Source organism: Uranotaenia lowii, chromosome 2 (assembly GCF_029784155.1).
Source record: "Uranotaenia lowii strain MFRU-FL chromosome 2, ASM2978415v1, whole genome shotgun sequence".
Classification (NCBI taxonomy): Eukaryota; Metazoa; Arthropoda; class Insecta; order Diptera; family Culicidae; genus Uranotaenia; species Uranotaenia lowii.
In genome coordinates, this window is record NC_073692.1 from 248,839,650 (window position 1) to 248,859,188 (window position 19,539).

General features: G+C 38.2%; 2 protein-coding genes across 5 annotated transcripts in view; one reads left to right on the forward strand and one right to left on the reverse strand.

The window, feature by feature from the left end:
* The window catches only part of LOC129744968 (ras-specific guanine nucleotide-releasing factor RalGPS1), a 17,321-nt gene extending 12,908 nt beyond the window's left edge, over nucleotides 1-4,413 (reverse strand). Inside the window, exons 1-7 of one of the 3 annotated variants that reach the window (XM_055737791.1) lie at nucleotides 4,209-4,413; nucleotides 4,027-4,123; nucleotides 3,652-3,860; nucleotides 3,260-3,587; nucleotides 2,973-3,198; nucleotides 2,681-2,906; nucleotides 2,349-2,621 (exon numbers count right to left, since the gene is read on the reverse strand). In XM_055737791.1, coding sequence (XP_055593766.1) covers nucleotides 2,349-2,621; nucleotides 2,681-2,906; nucleotides 2,973-3,198; nucleotides 3,260-3,587; nucleotides 3,652-3,860; nucleotides 4,027-4,086 — 1,322 coding nt within the window. In that variant the 5' untranslated portion in view covers nucleotides 4,087-4,123; nucleotides 4,209-4,413. The remainder of the gene's footprint in view (nucleotides 1-2,348; nucleotides 2,622-2,680; nucleotides 2,907-2,972; nucleotides 3,199-3,259; nucleotides 3,588-3,651; nucleotides 3,861-4,026; nucleotides 4,124-4,208) is intronic. The other 2 variants (XM_055737790.1, XM_055737792.1) reach the window with 2 other exon arrangements.
* A 1,230-nt stretch (nucleotides 4,414-5,643) lies between these two features.
* Nucleotides 5,644-10,178, forward strand: LOC129744861 (ubiquitin carboxyl-terminal hydrolase 38). 2 transcript variants are annotated; one of them, XM_055737602.1, is made up of 9 exons: nucleotides 5,644-5,868; nucleotides 5,970-6,078; nucleotides 6,926-7,055; nucleotides 7,318-7,650; nucleotides 7,716-7,921; nucleotides 7,988-8,134; nucleotides 8,197-8,340; nucleotides 8,416-8,609; nucleotides 8,694-10,178. In XM_055737602.1, exons 1-9 carry the CDS (start codon nucleotides 5,777-5,779, stop codon nucleotides 10,006-10,008), a joined length of 2,670 nt encoding a protein of 889 aa, XP_055593577.1. In that variant the 5' UTR covers nucleotides 5,644-5,776; the 3' UTR covers nucleotides 10,009-10,178. The 2 variants fall into 2 exon arrangements, with proteins under 2 accessions (XP_055593577.1, XP_055593578.1); XM_055737603.1 differs by lacking the exon at nucleotides 5,970-6,078 and having other exon boundaries at nucleotides 5,729-5,868.
* The last annotated feature ends 9,361 nt before the right edge of the window (nucleotides 10,179-19,539 follow it).

Genomic DNA, 19,539 nt, shown 5'->3' on the forward strand with positions numbered 1-19,539 from the left:
TGGCCTGGCAACTGGATCTCAAACGTTTGAACTTCATCGCCGGGTGTCATCAAAAGGCGCTAGAAATTGAGATTCGAGAACGTAAGTGGAGATGGATTGGGGGCACACGCCTGCGAAGAGATGAAAACGAGATTTGCAGAGAGGCGCTCGACTGGAATCCAGATGGGCATCGAAGAAGAGGCAGGCCCAAAAGCTCGTGGGCGGCGAAGTCTAGCCGCTGAAATCCGCACAGTTGACGAGAACCTTGGCTGGCAGCAAGTGAAGACGCCTGGCTCGCGATCGCCAGCAGTGGAGATCTTTTATCTCAGCCCTATGCGCCGGTCAATCGGCGCTGGACCCTTAGGTAGGTAGGTATTGGGGATGAATAAACCAATTGGTTTGAAATCTCATAACATAAGATAAGGTGGAGATAAGAGCTCGACGTTTCATGCATGTTAGTCATTTGCTATAAAAATTAAAATCTCGATTACCGCAGAGAGAGAAGAGAGAGAGAGAGAGAGAGAGAGAGAGAGAGAGAGAGAGAGAGGAGAGAGAGGAGAGGAGAGAGGAGAGAAGAGAGGAGAGAGAGAGGAGAGAGAGAGAGGAGAGAGAGAGAGAGAGAGAGAGAGAGAGAGAGAGAGAGAGAGAGAGAGAGAGAGAGAGAGACGAGAGAGAAGAGAGAGAGAAGAAGAGATAGAGAGAGATAGAGAGAGAAGACCTGGGTTCATGACCTCACACCTGTTGAGGTCACCGAAGGGATAGTGAATTGAATCGATCTTTCAGAGGACGTATTCCTGCCAAAACTTCAAGACTCATGTTGTGCATTGAGGGCATACAGCCCAAAGCGATACGGGGACAACGATTTTGGATTGCGGTCGAGTTTGATGAGGTGAGTTTCGTTGAGATTTGTCTCATCGAAGGAATCGATGGACCAAGTAACAACATACACATTATTAATAAACAATTGGGAAATGTAACGATAGAGATGGTTTTAGTATTCATAGGACACAATGTATTGTATGTAATAAAGTATTCCAAGTTCTACCGTCATGTAGTAAAGAATCTCTCCTTTCCACTGCCTTAAGTGCTTTCTGCAAAAAGGTTATGGGCTCAGCACTAGTGGAAAGGAGGAGAAGCCGAATCAAGAGTGGACCAGTCATCCATCCAGGAAACCGATGGAAAGACAACGAGCCGAAGCCAAGGAAAGACAACGAGCCGGAGACGCCGTGAAATGTTGTCGGACCAGGAGCCAACTGGAAGATCATCGAATCGGGGAAGCCAGGTGGAGGGGTCGGATGAATAGGCTTAAGAAAATTCATCGTCATGAGGCGTGAAGCTGTGACTGTAAACCTCTTGGTCCGACAGGTGATCAACTGTCAATCCATTTCTACTTTGTTTCGACCCGTTTTCGACTAGACTTCATTGAACAGAATTTATATAGCGCTTATAATCGGTATAATCGTGCTTAGTGAGGATCCGTCTATTGAGTACGGAGCTGTTCGGTTGATGAAAAAAAAAATCTAGTCAGGTCAAGCATGTCGGACGAAATTTATCAACCCTCTTTAGGAAATGTAATCATATAGAGATGATAGTTTTACTATTTATAGGACACAATGTATTGTAAAAAAGTTTTCCAAGTTCTACCTCCAAGGAGAACCACTGCCCAAGTGCTTCCTTTAAAAAGTATTGGCAGCTGACTTAAACTCATTTATCCTTAACAAAAATCTAACAAAACTCTTAATATTTTCCACAAATCATTAGAAAACAAACCTAATGGATATCGACGGTTATGCCTAATGGGTGTCATGTAAATACTTTTCGACACGAATGCCATAAGGATGGTTAAGTGTCACTAATAAAACTTTAAAAAAATGCAAATACTTTATGCCACACGACATAAGGCCTGCGTTACTACCATTAGTGAAGTAACTATTCTCTATGCACATTAGATCAGATTAGTTTGAAGTTCAGAAACAGAGTAATTACAGATTTTTTTGGTTTTCAGTTGGTTCATCTCTTAACCTTATTATTAGAAAGCTTGTAACTTTATTAAACGGAAAATTGAATAATTCGGTTACAAATCTTCCGTGACTTTCAAGGTTATTCTTTAATTCTATAAACGACGATATTTCAGTGAGATACAGATACAATATGGATACGCCAATATAACGTTGATCTGTACAATCATATATGGATTAAAGTACATTTCCTGTATTATAATCGATTGTTTAAACATTGATCACAGTATGAACGTTAAACATTTTATCCAATCTTGATCAGAATAATAAATAATTTGTTTTATTACTTTTCTACTGTTTGTGTTCGTAACCAGTAAAGCGTTTTAAATATCAATATTAAAGTGGACTTACTTTGTTCCAAGACTCCGACATTTGCGATGACCAATGAACTTTGCTGTCGACGTGTTTGGCGTTGACACGGGAAATCGCATGGAGTTGGATTTCGCCGGCGACAAGTTAAGGGAAGCCAACGTTGACGGGTGCGTTGGAAGCCCACTTCCGCTACTACTCCTACTACTGTCGGTAACAGTCATAGGAGCAACCTGCTTCTGTGATACTGATGCTTTGTTACTGACGGTTGTTATTGAAGGTGAGGAAGGAATTGGCTCCAATTTCAAAGATTTCCTGCAAACAAATTTCCATATCATAAAACCCATTCTGGATAGTAATTGAAGTATACTTACTTGTATTGGTCATCCTCAAATATGGTTTGCAGTTCTTCAATGTACCGGACGGAATTGAGATAATTAAGTGTTTTCATGATAGGTTGGATATGAGTATAGTCTGATCCTTGATAATTTGAAATCACTCGTAAAATATTATTCATTTTGATACGTCGTTGTTCTGGTTCGAGACCACCTTTATGAGGGTGGGCAAGATCTATATAAACTAAATCGGTAAGAAACAAACCTGTAAAAGACAAAAAAATGCATCTATCAAATATTCGTAATGGAATTATATTCATGTTAAGGTTACCTAAATAAGGGATACAAGGAAGTTTCAGACTCTCCAAATATTCTCTTAGTTTTGCCCAGTTGTTGTCATCATGGAAAACATCTGCTAATTTCTCAAATTGTTGCTTATCTTTTTTGGAAACATGTGACCAACTTTTCTCGAGGCGATAAACGCTTGCACTTTTCAATGCAGAAGTAATTGCAAACAATGAGTGCAAATTATTTAGATCGTGTAAATACTTTGCGACCTTTAATTGAGAATAAAAAAAAACTCAGACTGGTATTTGGAAAACTTATTCGGAATACAACCTTGATGAAGTGAGTAATAATTTCAGCCCGTTCTTTGGGTAATATTCCATTCAAAACTTCCTGAACTGTCCAAAAGATCGTATGATTAAATCGTTTTGTAAAAGCCACTACATTGGGAGAAAGTTCTGCTTTGTTCTTTTTGTTCCAGGCACAACTAGCTAATTCATCTGGCTGAATTGCAGCGAATACAGGAAAATCCAAAAGCGTTAGTTGGTTGGCCAGCTCTTCCGGAGGAACTCGTAGACAACTGATGATTATTGAATCGATATTCGCGATTGATGAATTCGGTGGGAGACTTTGTGATTTATTTGAAGGTGCTGGACAACGTCTACAAATAAAATTTGTTTTCGAATAAAACGATTTTTTTTGTCATAATCCCGTTATTTTTTTACCTGTAAGTAGTGGCACGACTTCGATCTATTATGGATTCTATTGGCCCAATGGATACGATAGAGTGCTTCTTGTGACACTGACATTCCTTGATGGCACTATCGTGTTCTACGGAATTTATGAGAGGAAGACCTTGCCCACTATTTGTAGAAATGTCGCTTTGTGGGGAATCATCTCGAGCATTTACGTAGCATAGGTTCTCCTCCGAGTACTGAAATTACAAATAATTCTCGAATTATTAGCATTAGTAACGCCAAGCAAGTTTATGAAAAGTTTTGGCAGTTTTTATTTGAGAATCATTATTTTGTTTTTTTTTTTAAATCTTGAAATGTGTTCTATGTAGGTAGGCATACCAATAAATATTAGCTTTAAATTACCTCGCCACAACGCAAACTGTCCGAAGATAAATCTCTCGGTATTTCAGAATATCGCATCATTTCGTATTAGTCCGTTCTGTGAAAAAAAAAAGTTTTGCTAAAATGCATAAAATAGTTGAAGAGCTATTATTGAAAATCTCTGAAGTCTTCCTGTCGATTCCAGCAGCTTGAATTTTACGTACCTTATCGACAACCGAGCAAACCACGTAGGCCTGGTGCAAGTAATTGAACAGTGCTTCACCATAAAGGCATTTTCTGCGTATCACAAGAAATTTACGTTTTTTCTTCTGAAAATAGTGGAAATGTTAGCAATATATCAATCGAAAACTAAAATTTTTATCAGTGAAAAAATGTAACGTCGCAGCTGTGATTTCTGTGACAGCGTAACGCACTTGATGAAAAATAAATACCCAACAAACACTCATTTTGGCGCCTTCGTTGCACTCTAAATAAAAATAGAGTTATTTTTTACATGACAAAGGTTTAACAAGGTTTAACCAGGGGGGTGACAGCCCTATCCTTTCATTGATTTTGACAACCATCAAAATTACGGGCCCACGATTTTGTGGGCCCATAACAAACCTGAAATTTTGCTGTCAAGGAACCGGACTAGATGTCAAATCCTATAGAGAATTATGAATGATTGCAAGCTAACACAACCATCATTCTGGTTCCTCATTGGTTGAAATTTTGACTTTTTCGACTCTGTTCTGCTTTGAGAGGAAAACACCATATATATAAACGTTTCTCCTGATGGATAGAAAAAAAGAAAAAGATTCTTGTTTGCAAGAAGAATCAGATTGTCACCCCCCTGGGTTTAACACATTAACCTACATTAACTGGCGTCCCACTGGCGTATACGAACGAGAACGGGAAAATTAAGCTTAAGCAACTTAAGTTTTACGTATTGACAAGCTGTGATTTTTTCATCAACTTGAGTTTTCAATATTGAACTCAGATTTTGGGGTGGGAGTTCTCACGTTTGGGCATTTTTGAATTTCAGTACACAAATTCAAATTAACCACTATTGAGTTCGTGTAAATTAAGGCCCCGTATTATATCTTGATTGAGTAAAAAGTACTAAAGTTTGGAGAGATTTTTTTTCAGATATTTTGTTCCGGTGGGGAATGCGTATTTCAGCTGATTCCAAAATCAAATTGTGCTAAAACTAGTATCCTTAAACCAATATTTGCGCCAGTATCAGTGGCCAGATTATAAACCGCTCAAATTCATAGAATTTACAAAGAACGGAAAGCATACAAATTTTAGATGAGATTTGATGACATTTTCAATTTTCGTTCATCCACAGAATTCCTTCGTGCATCCGTATAGGAAATGCTGAATGCGAACAAAGGATAGCTAGATTCCTACTTATCTATCAATCTTGATTCTTGAAGCGGACCAACGTCTGTCTCAGGATATACCATAAAGGACTGAAGCAACTGTCAAATCACATACAAATGGAACGTACTGACTTTTTGGAACAATTTGCAAACTTTCTTGTTTTAAGGGTTTTTAAGTTCTTCCGCTGATCCGTGATACGGCGTGAAAACGCTTTGAAGCGTTTGTTGTAATTGTAACGACTGTAACGTTGTTCACCCATCATGCAATGTAACGCAATATGTCAAATCCATTTCAAGACAAACAAGGAAGACATTTGGCTGATTCGATCATTCTTATGGAATTTGTGCAATTTCGTTGAGTTTTATCGCAAAAACAGTGCCAAAATTATGACTTTCCTTTCAAAAGCATGTTTCTAAATGTCACGGACTTGATAAACCTCAATAAAAACGAGGAGTTCAAAGAAATTGATAATAGGAAGCGCCTGCAAATTGGTTTCAGGTAAGTACTATTAATGCAATGCAATTTGTTATTGTATCACTTTTTCCCTTCCATTATTTTTGGTTCACCATCAATTTATTTTCCGATACCATTCATATCAGCTTTATTTTGTGCTCGGAAATTGGAGACAAAGGCGATACGAAATCGAAACCATCAGCACCAATAACGGAAATTGGATGGACAATCTTGAAAACTACCACCCCAGATACGGTAAATAGAATAATATCCATGAATCCATGATTTCTATAACGTTACTAATAAGGTTATGATGCTTGAGTTCGGGGCAAAAAAGAGGTCAATGAATATTGAGGGACACCCTTTTGGTTAGGCCTGTAATATGATGATTGCTATTTATACGTTAAAAATTAGAGACCAAAACCAGGTTATGGATTCATATGTTTTGATTTTCAGTAATAAAAATTGTATAAAGAAAGACATTTTGATCGAGTTGAGCACAACAAAATTTCTTGTCAGTGACATTTTACGAAACTTTCTTTTTTCTAGTTTTTCTTAGGAAAGGGTTAAACTTAAACTATGACACATTTGATACGAAAAAATTAGATTCGTAGAAACAATTATTGCAGTTCGAAAACTATAAATTCAGAGGTAAAAACCAAGAATTCTTGTATTTTTTTTCAGAATGAAAATGTTTTTCAGGCTTAAGAAGTTTAAGAGAAATGGCTCATAAGGCTCACGATTCAAATTGAATTTTTATCACTGATAAATCTCATCGCACAAACAGGCTAGTTTAGTAGTTCCCTGCGAATATTTTCTTTCTCTTGGATTATTAAAGCATACTAGAGCCTTTCATTTTGAATGAAAGGATGAATCATCCAAAAATTTACAAAATTGTGTTTAAATTCTGTTTGAGTTATTTTACCATTGCCTATATATTTTTAAACGATTTAAAATTCTGCCTCCCTCTTTTGTTTTTGTCGGAGCTTTCCTCGGGTAAGAGAATAACTCAACACAGTCATACTTAATGGGCACTAGTTCTCTCAGGATGTTTCGACAGAATCAACCTTTTGTTTCTATCTGTTCTAATTTTTCTTTTCAGATTAAGGAATTCGTCAGCTGTAGCTTGCTCCAAGACTTACTTTTAAAACGCAATCTCCCTTCCACGGTAAAGAATATCGAAGCTATTCCTCAATTGGTTCGCTGGATTATAGAGCGAGGTCAAGTAGAAGGTAATAAGCCATTAACATTGTTTGTTCAATAGTATCTGCCTATAGTGAAAACTATAAGTTTAGCATAGAGTAGCATTCAGAAAAGCGCTTACAATAATTAATACATCTATTTAATACAAATAAAAATCTAAGGAAAAATATTAAAGAATCCATGAAATCTAAATGAATCTGTATAAAATGGTAGGTTTTTCCTCTGGTTCCTAGAAATTTACTAAACTGAACTATTACAAACAAAAACCTATTTTTTATAAACTTCTTTCAGAACATAGGATGGCAGTCAAGCAGCATCTAACGGAAGTGTCATCAAGCCAGCCGGTGCACGATATATCTAAAATTATAGAATTAATAGAAACCATTCTCGATAATCCAACAATGCTTGCTTCGGATTCGACCAAGTTGACGACATTTTGCCAGACCATTGTCGAAAATTTGGCACATACACCTTCTAGAAGCGACGCAAACGAAGTAAAACTCATGAAAACAGAAATTGAGAAAATTAATCAATTTTTCCATGAGTTGGCTAAGCAAGTTCCGGAACAATACAATGAAATTTTATTCGATTGCATGAAGGTGTTGTATAAACACATCACAAGCGGTAAGTACAAGTAGCTAAGATGATATTAGGATTCAAGACATTTCAACATTGTTCCTACTCTCTAGATGAAAAAACTTCCCCTTGCGTTTCGGTCGTGCTAGCACTGGCCGACAAAGATATGATAAAACCAGGTGTACAGATGATACTTGATTCTTCAAAAAGTGACACTGTGTTGAGAAGAATCTTCAAAACTCTTACTTTTTGGCTGGAAACTAATGACTACGCACCGTTTCTTAATATTTGGATTATGGAAATAATTTGCGGTTTACGGGTACGGATTCAATAACTACAATGAAGCATGTTCTGATTCATTTTCTGGTCTTTTTTTTTAATACAGGATAGACAAAAACAAAAACTGCTTCTGGATTTATCAACGGAAATAATTGATTCATACATAAAGAAAACTGCTATTCCATTGTATCAAGTTAAATTGGGCCCAGTAATTTTGTGTATGCTCCGATACAGTCCATCACTTCTGGCTCACGTTAGTTGAATGAAAAAAGTTTTTTTTCTGTCGTCACTAACCATTTCATTTCTTCGTTTTAGGTGGCTGATCGAATTCCCAAGCTTTTGATCGATTACGAAAAAGCTTCATTAGCTCGTCCTGAAACACTTGAAATATTTAAAGGATTTATTGACACTATTTCCGCTTTGTTATTGCACTATCCAGTGTATTCGAACAAACATTTGGTAAATTTATGATTGTCTTATTTTTGTCGAGATTTTTAGGTCTAAAATAAGTTTGTTACCTTTGCAATTTTTCAGGAGGAATGCCTCCAACGATATAGTCCTTCAGCAAATTTCCAGCAAACGCTAGTGGACTTATCTTTGCAGGATTCGATGCAAACTCTAACGCATACTGCGTCAAACACGTCTACAAATGCACGTGTAGGACTCGTGAATTTAGGCAACACCTGTTATATGAACAGCGTACTGCAGGCCTTAGTTATGACTAAACAGTAAGTTCAATCATTTAAAGCAATATGTTTTCAATTTAAAGCATGAAACGTTCGTTCAATTTCTTTTTTGTTTTTTAATTCTAGATTTAGTCGTGAGATCCTAATGTCTAAAATTGACGCACCACTTTTTTTCCAAATACAAAAGCTTTTGGCACTTCTTCTTCATTCTGATCGACCTGAATTAACGCCGCGGGCTTTGCTAGCTGCTGCTAGACCACCGGATTTTGTACCAGGTTACCAGCAAGACTCGTCAGAGTTTTTGGGATATCTATTGGAAAAACTTCATGAGCAAGAAGCCAATAAAATGAAGGAAAAAAATCTCACCAACGCAAATGTCCAATGTGATGGGATTACAATGATGCAGAGCACACCTTTTCCTGGCGACGATTTGCCTCAACAGAACATCTGTAAGAAACAAGAACAACTTAAAGACTCACTACTTCCACCGACATTAATTCAAAAAACATTCGACGGTAAATTAAAAGTTACGTATCAGTGCAAACAGTGTGGCTCCCAAAGCACAAATCTTGACACGTTCCGCTCGTTTGAGCTATCTTTCCCCGAGTTGAGTGGAATAGAGGCAGATCATTCTGTTCAAAAGTTGCTAGATTTCTACTGTTCCTCAGAAAAGTTAGTAGGTGATAATCAATACTTCTGTGATAAATGCAAACGTCTCTGCGACGGTGAGCGTTCCATACGCATCAACAAATCACCACGTAATCTTATTCTTACGCTCAAACACTTCCGATACGACCAACAAAGGCACACTCGCATCAAATTAATGAACAAAGTATTATTAAGTGAGGAAGTGTCCGTGAGGGTTGTTTCGGAAATAGCTCCGCCCAACGTGATTCGATATTCACTCTACGCAGCAATAGTCCACGCTGGAACTAATATGGACTCCGGTCATTACTACACGTACGCCCAAGACAAACCCAACTGTTGGTACAAATTCAGCGATAATTACGTAACAAAATGTTCCATTGATGAGCTACACACTTTGTCCAGCCCAAACACTCCGTACATTTTATTTTACCAAATGTTAAATCCGCCATCTTTGAGCGGAATAAATGCTGAAAGTTTAGATTACGATGACGAAATGATGGAAGCGGCCACAGATATTGTTGATACCGCATCCAATATTACGCTAGCTACAGTTGAACCTGCCACCGAAGATAAATTACCCGGCCTGGAGGATCTTCCCCCGCATTTAAGGGACATTGTCCACGGAGATAACCAATCGTATAAACAGGAAATTAAAAAAGAAAGTCAAAAACTGACTCGAGTCAGTATAAACAAGTTTGTGCTACCGAAAAATCCTGATTCGGATAACGACGACCCTCCACCAAATTCATGCGGAAGTAACTCGCTAGATTTTAGCAACCGTTTCATATACTAATGCAAGTTTCCTTATAAAATTCGCGTAGAGACCGAAGTGTAAACGATAAATCGGCTACTGTAGCATTATTTGTGTAGCAGTTAATATTGTTGTACAAATCTTGTAATCGTATGTCGTTTAAATTTACTTTCATCGAAATAAATATTTTCAAAAAAATATCTTAAATTGAAGTTAAAATCTTTTTGTTGATGAGATGACTCATCATTGCCCACATTGTTCACCCAAAATAATTTAGAAATTTTTTCTACGGTATTTTCCACATAAACTTAGATTTTGTGGACTTTTTTTTCAAAATTTCGCACGGTTCGAGCAATAAAGTAACGTATTCAACCAAGAAAACACAAATTTGTTGAAAATTTCTTGAGAAATCAAAGGGAAAATCTACCGTCCCACTTACCCCATAAAGCGGGGTAAGCGAAGACACCAGCAGTCCATAACAATTTACATAACTTTTTTCGCTTTGCGTCTATCAAGCTCATCTCTTCAGCATTTGTGAACAACACGTACTGCATCACATAGAACGCGATTTTATCAAAATTGACCCACTGCTTATTTTTTAATGATTTTTTAAAGTTGAACTATACGAAAAACCGTCCCCACTTACCCCGGTGTACCTTTTATAAAAGACAAAAAAATACAAATCGACGACTAAGTGCAGATTGTTTTGCGTGTCCATTAGCTTGTAAGGAGGCCTTACTTTCAACTTGTTTTATGAATGGTTCATTCTAAAATTTTATGAAATAAGGGAAAGAAATTTGGGGCCTAGTTTCTTTTGAAACTGTAAGTCAGGAAGTTTACCACCATTTCGAAAGAGAATATGTTGTAATTCTTAACAACTGCAGTTTCATAAAACGGGCACCCGGGTTATACGGTATTAAAAATATTTAAATATTTAAAAAAGTGGACTGTATATTTTCGATTTGAATTGCGGAAAGAAATAAAAACACGTTTGGCTCAGTTGGAATCGAATTTTACTTTGATATATTTTTCCTGTATTAAGGTGCATTTACACCTCTTGTGAATGTGAAAACGGAAATACTTATATTCTTCAAAAACTCAGCTATACTGCATTTCCTGGTTGCGAAACTAGGTGGAATATATGCAGAATGGTTGAAAGATTAGAATTAGAATATTTTTTCCGCGTTCACTGCCATTCCGCTCGAAGTGTAAACGCACTGAGCGAACGTGAAAACGGAAAACAAACAAGAGTGGTGAATATGAATTCCACGTTCATTTTCACGTCCGAATGAGCATCTGAAAGAAGTTTTTACCGATAATGGAAAAAATTTTGCTCCATAAAAATTAGTTTTAAAATTGCAAGCATATTTGAAGGCAATTAAAGGCTTAAAATACTACGGGTTTGCAGAGTTTGCAATGTTTTACTGAAACCTTAATTTTTTGGTAATTGGGTAGCTTTTTTAACATTTTAACACTTTTGGGATTTTTATAAATTATCCTACATCATTTAAAAAAAAATGACAAGGCTGTGATTGTATGCCATGGTGTCTCTGATGGAACAATTTTATTTATCAAAAATTTGTTAGCACAACCGTGCTGACAACGTGAGAAGCAAACTGTATTTTACTTCAGTGTTTTAATGACATGATCGAATACACTTACACATGTATGAGTTATGAATAAATGACAGTCTTATAGATATTCTGAGATAGAATAGACGCGTTTCCTTTCCACTGCATAAAGAAACCTTCCAACAGGTTATGAGCCTGCACGTGGAAACGCGATTTTAATACGTTTTACGTTATAAATGTAATTTCGAGATCGATTCGTAATAATTTTTCGTGTCCGCGACTACGTTTCCCGCGTTAGCGATGGAAGGCAATCGATTTAGCCTTCAAAAGTTGAATAACCTCAACTATTCGAGTTGGCGGTTCAAAGTGGAACTTCTCTTGATCCGGGAAGAACTTTGGAGGTGTGTCGTTCCGGGAGTAAAAGCCGAGGAGGAATCAGATGCTGCTTGGGAGGCCCTTGATGCAAAGGCTAGAGCTACGATCGGCCTGCTCATTGAAGATAATCAGCATGGCCTGATTCGATCATCTGTGACGGCAAAAGAGGCGTGGGATTCACTCCGGAACCACCATCAGAAAGATACCCTAACCTCAAAAGTGTCTCTGCTGAAGCAGGTATGTGAAAAGCGTTTTGCCGACGGCGACGACATGGCGGATCATTTGTATGCCATGGAGGAGCTTTTCGAACGATTGTCTAGCGCCGGGGAGGTTCTAGCAGAAAATTTACGAGTCGCGATGATTCTTCGAAGTCTGCCTAGTTCCTACGATACGCTGACAACGGCATTAGAGAGCCGGTCAGATGCAGATTTGACCCTGGAACTAGTGAAAAGAAAGCTACTAGACGAGGTAGCAAAACGTGAAAACGCTTCCGGGAGCGGATGTGCGCTTAAAGTTGGCGTCAGTAGTGGTCGTCCGAACAATAAGAAGAAGCCACTTTTGTGTTTTGAATGTGGACAAGCAAACCACAAGAAGTTTGAGTGCCCGCAAAGGAATCGGGGTTCGAAAAGTGATTTTAAATCAAGAGGAAAACAACCCAAAAAGAAAGACGAAAGTGTTTCGTTTGCGTTCGCCACGAGTGTGCGTGAGAACTCAAGTACGCTGCATTGGGTTGTAGACTCTGGTGCAACCCGTCATACAGTCTCCGACCGGAGCTTTTTTAGTGAACTGACAAAAAGTGATGTTAGTAGTGTTAAAATCGCTGATGGGAAATTGGCTAAAGTGGAAGGCCAGGGGTGTGGAGTGATTGAATGTTGTGATGAGTCTGGACAATCAAGAAAAATGAACATAAGTGTCGCTCTCTACACTCCGGACCTTGCCATGAACTTGCTGTCAGTGCCTGCGCTAACACAAAAAGGCGCAAAAGTGTTGTTCGACGATCGTGGATGCCGTATAATGTTTGGTGAGATGACGGTAGCGGTAGCGAAGCTGAAGCAAGGGCTTTACCAGCTGATCCAGCCCACAGTGGTGGCATTGGCCACGAATAGCCATCACAACAAGGATTGCCAACATGTCTGGCATAAGCGATTCGGCCACAGGGATCTGGCTGTGATTCGGCGGATGGAAAAAGAAAAGCTGGTGAACGGAATGAAAATCTTTGACTGCGGTGTGGACGAGCAGTGTGAGTGTTGCTTAAAAGCTAAAAGTGTGCGAATTCCTTTCCCGAAACAATCATCATCCACTACTAGTGCGACCATGGATTTAATACACACAGACGTGTGTGGGCCTGTCGATGTGCCATCAGTGAGTGGCTATCGTTATTTCCTAACGATGATTGATGATTGCTCTCGTTATTGTGTGGTGTTTTTGCTCAAACATAAATCCGAAGTGCCCGCCAAAATCGAGGAGTTCACTGCCATGGCGAAGAATGTTTTCGGTCGCAAACCCAAGATTATTCGTTCGGATCAAGGGGGCGAATATTCTTGTACCAGGCTTCGTGATTTTTATAAGCGAGAGGGAATTCAGGTGCAATTTACGGCCGGCTACAGTCCACAGCAAAACGGTGTTGCGGAGCGAAAAAACCGCTATTTAGTAGAAATGGTCCGGTGTTTACTTTTCGATGCTAAGTTGCCGCAGTGTTATTGGGCCGAAGCATTGAACACTGCTGTGTACTTGCAGAATATCCTAACAACGAAATCCGTGAAATTGTCGCCGTACGAGTTGTGGCACGGCACTAAACCGAACGTAGAAAGTCTGAGAGTGTTCGGCAGCAGTGCGTGGGTGTATGTGCCAAAGGAGAAACGTAAGAAGCTCGGGGCAACGGCGAAGAAACTTACCTTTGTGGGGTATTCTCTTGAGCACAAGGCCTACAGATTTCTCGACAAAACCACCAAGAAGATCACCGTTAGCCGCGACGTTCGGTTTGTAGAACCGACAACCGAAGCTGATCCACCGATGGAGAAACCCGCCGAAGATATGGAGCAGGAAGTGTTGTACGATTCAGTGATTAAAAAAGTGCCAATAAAAAAACAAATAAACGATGAGTGCAATACTGGTCCGAATGATGACCAAAGTAACAGTGAAGATGAAGAAGCGTACCGTTCAGCCCTGTCCGAAGAATCGGATCTTAATGGCTTCAGTGATGGCGAACCAGTACAAGGTATCAGTGATATCGATGATATCGGCGATAGTGAGAAGCAGTTAAGAAGATCCAAACGTGCCACAAAAGGTATCCCTCCGACACGTTTCCAGGATGTGGGTGGAATGATCGTCCATAGTACCAAGGAACCACTCTCCTACAAGGAAGCGATTTCGAGCCCGGACCAGGAGGCTTGGAAAGTTGCGATGCAGGAGGAGATCTGTTCTCTAACAGCGAACGAAACCTGGGAACTAGTCAAGCTGCCACCCGGAAGAAAGCCTGTCGGGTGTAAGTGGACGTTTAAAAAGAAGGAGGACGAGAATGGCCGTGTCGTGCGATACAAGGCGAGGTTGGTCGCACAAGGTTTTTCGCAGCGTTTTGGTACGGATTACGATGAGGTATTTGCACCCGTGACCAAACAAGCCACTTTTCGTACCCTATTAACCATTGCCAGCCGCGACAACATGATCGTGAAGCATCTGGATATAAAGTGTGCCTATCTTTACGCCGATTTGCAGGAGGATATATTCATGATGCAGCCACCGGGTTTCGAGTCTGGTAACGATCTTGTGTGCCGATTGAAAAGAAGCATCTATGGGCTTAAGCAGTCAGCAAGGATGTGGAATGGCAAAATAGATGGTATCTTCAAGAAAATGGGATTTTCGCCAGGCAAAGCCGATACTTGTCTCTACGTAAAAGAAAGTAAACATGGTCGGTGCTTCATCGTGATTTACGTAGATGACATAGTTGTTTTTTGTAACTCTGAGGAAGAATTTAATAGTGTCCTTGTAGCCTTGGAGGCCCACTTCAAGTTGTCTAGCCTGGGCAATTTACGTAAATTTCTGGGGATTCATATTGAATACATCGAAGGTCGTTACACTATGAATCAAAAGTGCTACGTTGAAAAACTTCTTTCTCGCTACGGACATGAAAATTCAAAACCATCTAAAATCCCAATCGATACCGGATACGTAAAACAAAAGGAGGAGTTATCCTTGCCATCAAACACTACTTATCGTTCGCTGGTCGGTAGTTTGTTGTACGTTTCCGTTACTACTCGACCGGATATTTGTGTTGCCATGTCGCTGCTGTGCAGAAAGGTGTCGAGCCCAACAGAACGTGATTGGACGGAGGCCAAGCGTGTTCTAAAGTATCTGAAGGGCACAATTGACTTCCGGCTCCACCTTGGAAATTCAGATCAGGATCTGGAATGCTTCGTTGACGCGGATTGGGCAGGAAACGAGAGCGATCGCAAGTCGAACTCTGGGTTGCTCATCAAATTCGGAGGAGGTCTAGTTAGCTGGTTTACGCGTAAGCAAGACTGCGTAGCATTGTCGTCAACCGAGGCTGAGTTCGTAGCCTTGGCAGACGGGTGTCAGGAGTTGCTCTGGATGAAGAAGTTACTCGAAGACCTTGGTCAAAGAAATCCGAATCCTGTTGTCGTGTGGGAGGACAACCAGTCCTGCATTAAGTTGGTCTTTTCGGAGCGGATCGAGAAACGCTCCAAACACATCGATACCAAGTACGCTTTTACGAAGGACCTGCGTCAACGTGGTATCATCGATCTCCGTTATTTACCGACGGAACAAATGGAAGCTGACCTAATGACGAAGCCGCTGGATCGAGTCAAGCTCGAACGACATCGTGAGGCGATCGGTGTTCAAGCTACTTCTAACGTTGAGGAGGAGTGTTAGCACAACCGTGCTGACAACGTGAGAAGCAAACTGTATTTTACTTCAGTGTTTTAATGACATGATCGAATACACTTACACATGTATGAGTTATGAATAAATGACAGTCTTATAGATATTCTGAGATAGAATAGACGCGTTTCCTTTCCACTGCATAAAGAAACCTTCCAACAAAATTAGCATCGCTAATTTTTGCACCATTCGAAAGCTCGGACTTTCCCCTTTCATTTGAGCCCAAATTTGAAATAATCCACCGGGGGGTCTAGAACATTTTATTTTTTTGAAGATTTTTTAACGTTTTTTTTTCAAAGACAAAATCATGCTAATCACTGTGAAAACGCTCGTCTTACATTTAGCGCAAATCCAACATAATATGTCAATAACATGATTAAATAGCAAATTTCCCTGGCTCCAATTTTGTAGAAGACATCAAAGTGATACAAATTGAGAGAAAAGAGTTGGAATGTCACAAACAGAGTGATTATTATTTCATTTGAAAAATCAAATAAAACTTCTCACCAGAAATATAGAAATTTATAAATGTAGAAAGTATAAATGTTCAAAACGGTTTATTTTAATTAAAATAATCAATCTTTTACATTAAATTGATCAGGATTATCTGAAGCTATGAGCATTTTTGGGATTTTTATCATTCCGGATCAAATTTCAATTTCTTTTTTTTTACCACTCCGATTTTTCCAAGAATCCCGAAGTGGGGAATAAATAGAGTTTAAGGTATTTTAAACAAAAACTTGATAAATTCTTCGAAAATTCAAACAGTTGAAAGAGCGAAAGCCAAACTGTAGAAGATGGGGTAATATCACCTGTCGTTTAGATTTTATTTTCAAATGTTTGATCTTAATTTTCTCGATTGTTTGATTTTGAGCAATGTAAATTGAATACAAGTTTGTTGCAAGCCAGCTTTGGTTCAATTTTTTTTTTCCAATGTGTTGAAAATTTGAATTGATTTTTATTTTGAATTCCCCCCCTCCTCGTGATGTTTCAACTCCAAATGACAAAAGATAGATTTCTAATTTGTTCCGGCCATATTACTTATTTCATACTTTGAGCAATGCTACATTTTGAATAAGTGCCTAATAGAGTGCCCCAAATGACCTGACTTTTGAAAATCTTATGCGCTGCAGGCTAAATTGATCCTAGGCCTAGTACAAGATCTCATGCCAAATTTTGGCCAGATCGGATCACGGGAAGGGGTCGCTCAACGAGCCTGAAATTTGTTTGGAATTTGGAGACATTTTGTTCGGGAGAAACATGAAAAACCAGTTTTTCATGAATAATTTTAGTTCCCGTCGGCCGATTTCTTTCAAAAACGGTTTTTCTTAAAGTCTAAAATATGACAAATATTTCATCCGAAGACTGCATATCGATAAAGAGTTAAGATAAAAAAAATATTAGGTTTCAAAGTTGGGCTAATTTTTTTAACGGTTATATTCATCACTGTTAATGAGGCGTCAATATGTTCGTCCGCCCCGACTCATTAACAGTGATGAATACCATCCCTAAAAAACTTAACTAGATTTTCAAGAAAGGCGGGAGACATTTTTTCCAGGATAAAACCCTACAAATGCTCATAACTTCAGGTAATCGTGATCAATTTCATGTAAAAGTAGAATACTTTTTATGGTCTTAGTACAATCAGTGTAGGGAAGTTTTATTAGATTTTTCAAATGAAATAATGATCACTCTGTTTGTGACATTCCAACTCTTTTCTCTCAATTTGTATCACTTTGATGTGTTCTACAAAATTGGAGCCAGGAAAATTCGCTATTTAATCATGTTATTGACATATTATGTTGGATTTGCGCTAAATGTAAGACGAGTGTTTTCACAGTGATTAGCATGATTTTGTCTTTGAAAAAAAAAAACGTTAAAAAGGTTAAAAAATCTTCAAAAAAATAAAATGTTCTAGACCCCCCGGTGGATTATTTCAAATTTGGGCTCAAATGAAAGGGGAAAGTCCCAGCTTTCGAATGGTGTAAAAACTAGCGATGCTAATTTTCGAAAAAAAAAGTTTTCTCCCAGAGACACCGTGATGCCGCCGCCGCCGCCAATGCACAGTGGTCCAAAAGGGCCTGAAATGGAACTTTTTTCCTGGTGACTTTGTCTTTCATTTTAGCTATTAGATGTCTTCAGAACATTTACTAGTAAGATTGTTTCCCATAACGTGAAAGTATCAAAAATTAGTCACAGCCTACTACGATAAAAATAAAAACACTAACTTTTTTGTTTGAAGAGATAGAGACCAAATTAGTTCTACAAAGTTGTAGATATCATCAAAATATGAAACTTTGCTGAAATAACAAGAGCTCTATCTCTATTCAGTGCAGAGTTATAAAGCTTTTAGTTTAAAACATACTTAAAATTTGTTTTTTGTACTTAACTATTGTAAATTTTGACTTTACAAAATATGATGTTCACAACATTTATTGCGATACTCAATACGCACATTTTGCACTAGATCTTAAGTCTCTACGACCTTGTCTTCCGAAGTTATCGCAATTTCAAGTTTTATTTTTCCTTAATTTCACGAATTTCTAGGGTAAAATGGGGCAAGTAGATCCATAAACTAAATACCACATCTTGAAGTCTGATTCAAGTACTACAAACTTAGCCAGAAACTGCTTGTCTCCACGGGCCCGTTTTTGAGTAAAGTTGGCATAAATTTGTTGAATTCTTAGATTTTAACGAGAAAATAGAGATTGGTTGTTAATAATTCTGTCATATCTTCTCAAGGAATGAACTATCTGTTTTGATGTCTTCAAATGAAAGTTGCAACAACAAACGAGCTTTTGAATGGTATTTTTTAGAGAATTTTTGATGATACCGTTTGTACCTTTAAACAATTTTTAAAGCGTTTTTACGATTTTAACTGGAAATGATTTTTGTTAATTTTTTAATATTAAATTTGAAAAGATGATAAAATGTCAATGCGTTTTGATGTACTATTTGATGATTTCAGTTGAAAATTGATTAAGTTATGTGCATTTTAAGCATGTTTTTATTTCAACGATGACAATAAACCTCTATTTTCTCGTTAAAATCTAAGAATTCGACAAATTTATGCCGACCGTTCTCAAAAACGGGCCCGTGGAGACAAGCAGTTTCTGGCTAAGTTTGTAGTACTTGAATCATACTTCAAGATGTGGTATTTAGTTTATGGATCTACTTGCCCCATTTTACCCTAGAAATTCGTGAAATTGAGGAAAAATAAAACTTGAAATTGCGATATCTTCGGAAGACAAGGTCGTAGAGACTTAAGATCTAGTGCAAAATGCGCGTATTGAGTATCGCAATAAATGTTGTGAACATCATATTTTGTAAAGTCAAAATTTACAATAGTTAAGTACAAAAAACAAATTTTAAGTATGTTTTAAACTAAAAGCTTTATAACTCTGCACTGAATAGAGATAGAGCTCTTGTTATTTCAGCAAAGTTTCATATTTTGATGATATCTACAACTTTGTAGAACTAATTTGGTCTCTATCTCTTCAAACAAAAAAGTTAGTGTTTTTATTATTATCGTAGTAGGCTGTGACTAATTTTTGATACTTTCACGTTATGGGAAACAATCTTACTAGTAAATGTTCTGAAGACATCTAATAGCTAAAATGAAAGACAAAGTCACCAGGAAAAAAGTTCCATTTCAGGCCCTTTTGGACCACTGTGCAATGGAGATATCCGATTACTTTATGACATTTCTCGCCGCCTCAGTGGTGCA

Bases quoted from the DNA above. Each gene is read 5' to 3' on its own strand.
- LOC129744861 (XM_055737602.1), top strand. From the start codon at position 5,777: ATGTTTCTAAATGTCACGGACTTGATAAACCTCAATAAAAACGAGGAG. The intron at 8,135-8,196 runs GTTAGTTGAATG...TCTTCGTTTTAG, and splicing joins GTCCATCACTTCTGGCTCAC to GTGGCTGATCGAATTCCCAA. The intron at 8,610-8,693 runs GTAAGTTCAATC...TTTTAATTCTAG, and splicing joins GCCTTAGTTATGACTAAACA to ATTTAGTCGTGAGATCCTAA.